The sequence below is a fragment of the Chiloscyllium plagiosum genome, unplaced genomic scaffold, assembly GCF_037043375.1.
Source record: "Chiloscyllium plagiosum isolate Xiang-an unplaced genomic scaffold, Cpla_swu_hap1 HiC_scaffold_27, whole genome shotgun sequence".
Taxonomy (NCBI): domain Eukaryota; kingdom Metazoa; phylum Chordata; class Chondrichthyes; order Orectolobiformes; family Hemiscylliidae; genus Chiloscyllium; species Chiloscyllium plagiosum.
In genome coordinates this window covers 28,992,184-28,996,429 of record NW_028270165.1, presented here as the reverse complement: position 1 = coordinate 28,996,429, position 4,246 = coordinate 28,992,184, and the positions used below count along the sequence as shown (strand labels likewise).

Sequence of the window (4,246 nt, the reverse complement as noted above, 5' to 3'; positions counted from 1 at the left end):
GTTGGGTTTGAGCCCAGGGAGGAGAGAGAATACTGTATGTGGGACCTGGATTTACAGATTTGAGGGAACCAGAGCAGAAAGATGTTCCCAGGCCATTGCCTGAGCTGAATGTCTATCCTGGACTGGTCACTGCAACAGCCTGTTCTGTTTTTAAACAGTTTTTCAATGGGGAGTAGCTAAGGATGAGATGCTCAAAAGCAATGTTACAAGGTCTGCCTGAGTCGCTTGATCCATCAGGACCTGAGTGCGCAAGGGAAAAGGAAATGTTTGCTCTGTTCCGGGGGCAATATTTTGAAAGCATCGTTGTGACTAGGAGAAACACAGAGTGGAACGCGCACCAGCTATCCTGAGGAAAACTTCAGAAGGATGGCTCGATTAGTCTTTCAACCCGATACGAAGGTCGGACATCTGAGACACCAACACCGTAGTGAGGGTATTTTAGTGAATTGACTGCGGAAAGTGCTTTCGCCGAGTTTTACGGCCGGAAAATAACAGCCTCGTTTTAAGGACTGTATGCGTGTGGTGTGCGTTGACAAACTCTGGAGAGGTGTAAGAGCAGCTGAATGATGGAGAAACCATGTAAATGTGGGGACTGTGGGAAGGGATTCAATTATCCATCACAGCTGGACATTCATCGACGCAGTCACACTGGAGAGAGGCCGTTCACCTGCACTCAGTGTGGGAAGAGATTTGCTTACTCATCCAGCCTCTATTTACACCAGAGGGTACACACTCGCAAGAGGCTGTTCACCAACCTTGATTGTCAGGAACGATTTGAAGCTACGCCAAACCTCTCAACTGACCAGGTTCATTCTGATCAGAGACCTTTTAAATGTTCTGACTGTGAGAAGAGCTTCAAAAGTAAATGGGAGCTGCTAAGACACAAACGCACCCACACGGGGGTGAGACCTTATATCTGCTCCATTTGTGGAAAAGGATTCACTCAGTCATCCTACCTTCTGACACATCAACTTGTTCACACTGACCAGAGACCTTTCCCGTGTTCTGACTGTGGAAAGTGTTTTAAAAGTAAAAATGATTTACAAGTCCATCAACGCATTCACACCGGGGAGCGGCCATTCACTTGCTCCCTGTGTGAGCGGCGGTTCAGGCGTTTAGCCCAACTGCAGACACACCAAAGAGTTCACACTGATAAGAGACCTTTTAAGTGTTCTGTCTGTGAGAAGAGCTTCAAAAGCAAACAGGATCTGTTGACACACCAGCGAGTTCACACTGGGGAGAGGCCATTTACCTGTTCTGTGTGTGGAAAGAGATTCACCCGTTCATCCCACCGTCTGAGACACCAGCGAGCTCACACTGGGGAGAGGCCATTTACCTGCTACGTGTGTGGGAAGGGATTTACTGATTCACCTCAGCTTCTATTACACCAACGAATTCACACTGGAGAGAAACCGTTCACTTGCTCCACATGTGGAAAGGGTTTCACTCAGCCGTCGCAGCTCACTGAGCACCAGCACGTTCACACTGACCAGAGACCTTTCAAATGTTCTGACTGTGGCAAGAGCTTTAAAAGCAAAAAGTACCTGATGACGCACCAGCGAGTTCACACTGGAGAGAGACCATTCACCTGCCTCGTGTGTGGGAAGAGGTTCACTCAGTCATCCCATCTGTTGACCCACCAGCAGCTTCACACTGGGGAGATGCCGTTCACTTGCCCGCGATGTGGGAAGAGGTTCGCTCGGTCATCCAATCTGCTGAGACACCAGAGAGTTCATAAGTGATTTCAGGAGTCAGAGTTTACTGTTTCTTCTGCCGTTAATCACATCCTGGCCTGAATCATGTTCATTTTGATAGTAGGGGTCTTGGCTACTGTTAATATTCCTGTGTTAACACTTAATAGGCTCGATAGCAATCAAATGAATCTTAAAGGGAGAAACTATTTGACCTTTAGTCTGAGTGTTCCTGAAATGCAGAACAGGCTCAGAAGGGCTGAATGGACTGATAACGACAGGCCATTCTGCTATAACGTGACGGTTGTTTTCCTGTGCAACCTTGCACTATCGGAAATCGCGCTACAGGAGGCAGCGTAGAGATCACGTTATGGAAAATCTAGTATACCGGTTCAGCAGAAAGGTCACACCATACAAACAACGGTCACAATTCATCAATCGCATTCTTGCCAATTCACGATGAAACGAGCAGCACGGTGGCCTAGTGGTTAGCACTGCTGCCTCACAGTGCCAGGGACCCAAGTTCGATCCCAGCCTCAGGGCAGCTGTCTGTGTGGAGTTTGCACATTCTCCCCCCGTCTGCTTGGATTTCCTCCGAGTGCTCCGGTTTCCTCCCACAATCCAAAGATGTGCAGGTCAGGGTGAACTGGCCAGGTTAAATTGCCACGCAGTGTTCATGGATGTGTAGATCTGGCACATTGCTCTACATTTAACCCTGACCAATGGGGAATGGGTTTGGGTGAGACTCTCTTCAGAGGGTCGGTATGGATTTGTTGGGCTGAAGGGCCAGTTTCCACACTGTTGGGATCCTGTGGAAAAACTGCCTGGAGTTGTTATCTACTTTGTTGTTATCTACTTTCTCCGGAGACTTCTTCCAATGTCAAACGTTGCTCAAGAATGGTTTCCTATTGCTGTATCTTGTCCCCTGCCAGCTCCTCCAAGCCCTTCTGTTCCTCAGCTAGGTTGGGGCCAAGTTTATTTTGAGTACAGAACAGGAAGAGGCCATTGAGTCCCTCCGAGTTGTTCTGTCATTGATTGAGGACCACTGACTTGTGACCCAACTCCCATTCACCCAGATGTTTTATTGCCTTTCCCATTCTGTTCTGATCTGATCGAAATGGACTTGAAACATCACCCCTTCGGTTAGGGAAAAGGTGTCCCAAGATACATCTCACAACCAGAAACTTACCAATCAGACAAAACTTCATGCTGAGCCAAAGGAGATTTGGGAGGGCTGAGCAAAGTTTGATTTGCAAATATCAGCTTTTCGGAAGATGTGGGCTGGCAGGGAGAGAAGTTCCCCTTTTTTCTCAAACGTGAAAAGCATGTAACGCCCATCCCTAATCGCCCTTCAGAGTGGTGGTGAGCTGCTTTCTTGAATGGCAACAGTGTTTGGGGTGTGAGTGCAACCACGGTGCTTTCTGGGAGGGTGTTCTGCCATTTTGACCCCAGGATATCGAAGGCACAGCAGTACATCACGTCCGGATGCTGCGTATCGCAGAGGGGGGAGGTTGTAAGTGGTGGCATTCCCATGTACCTCCTGTCCTTTTCCCTCCTCGGAGGTGGAAGTCAAGGATTTGGAAGGTGCTGTTGATGAGCTATTGTGCTGCGTTTTGCAAGTGAAACACAAGCCTAACCATTGCATCAATGGTGGAGGGAATGAAGGTTGAAGGTGGTCTGTCGTACACTGTTCATGCCGGCTACCTACTCTGCATGGTGTTGAACACCTGCGAGCTCTTGTATCCAGTCAAGTGGAGAATAATCCATCACATTCCTGACTTTTGTCTCGTATGTCATCGGCAGGACTGAGGGAGACAGAAGGAGAGATACTCGCTGCAAGATTCCAAGTTTCTAATCTGCTGTTGCAGCCGGAGTATTCCCGTAGCTGGTCCAGTTCAATTTCCGGTCGGCAGTAACCCTGGGGTGTTGACATTGTGAATTCAGTGATGATAATGTCAGGAGGCGATAATCAGATTCTGTCTTAGTCATTGCTTGGCAGGGTCTGCTAAGAATGTTATTAGTTATTTTTTGTTATTAGATTCGCTACAGTGCGGAAACAAGCCCTTCGGCCCAACCAGTCCACACCGACCCTCCGAAGAGTAACCCACCCAGACCCATTTCCCTCTGACTAATGGACCTAACACTACGGGCAATTTAGCATGGCCAGTTCACCCTGACCTGCACATCTTTGGACTCTGAGAGGAAACCGGAGCACCCGGAGGAAACCCACACAGACATGGGGGAGAATGTACAAACTGCACACAAACAGTCACCCCGAGGCTGGAATTGAATCTGGGTCCCTGGCGCTGTGAGGCAGCAATGCTAACCACTGAGCCACCTTGCTGCCCCTTTGTTATTGGTGTTCTGAGCAGTGCTCGGATGAGATTCACTCATTCTTGATGGCTGCAGCCTGATATTCCACATTGTTCTGTGCCAGTGTAAGAAACAATGAGCAAACTGTACTTGTTCATGTCTGCCGACACCAATTTGTTCACCGTCGTTAGTTACAAAGGATCCCTTCCCCAACAGATACCTTTCTCCCAGATCAAATGAAT

The 4,246-nt window shown here is 48.5% G+C and overlaps 1 protein-coding gene across 1 annotated transcript; it reads left to right on the top strand.

The window, feature by feature from the left end:
• LOC148143498 (uncharacterized) lies at window positions 1-2,314 on the top strand. The gene has a single exon (XM_087974217.1). The coding sequence runs from the start codon at window positions 564-566 to the stop codon at window positions 1,740-1,742; it is 1,179 nt and encodes a 392-aa protein (XP_087830343.1). The 5' UTR covers window positions 1-563; the 3' UTR covers window positions 1,743-2,314.
• Window positions 2,315-4,246: the final 1,932 nt, after the last annotated feature.

Coding starts and splice junctions, on each gene's coding strand:
- LOC148143498 (XM_087974217.1), top strand. CDS start 564: ATGATGGAGAAACCATGTAAATGTGGGGACTGTGGGAAGGGATTCAAT.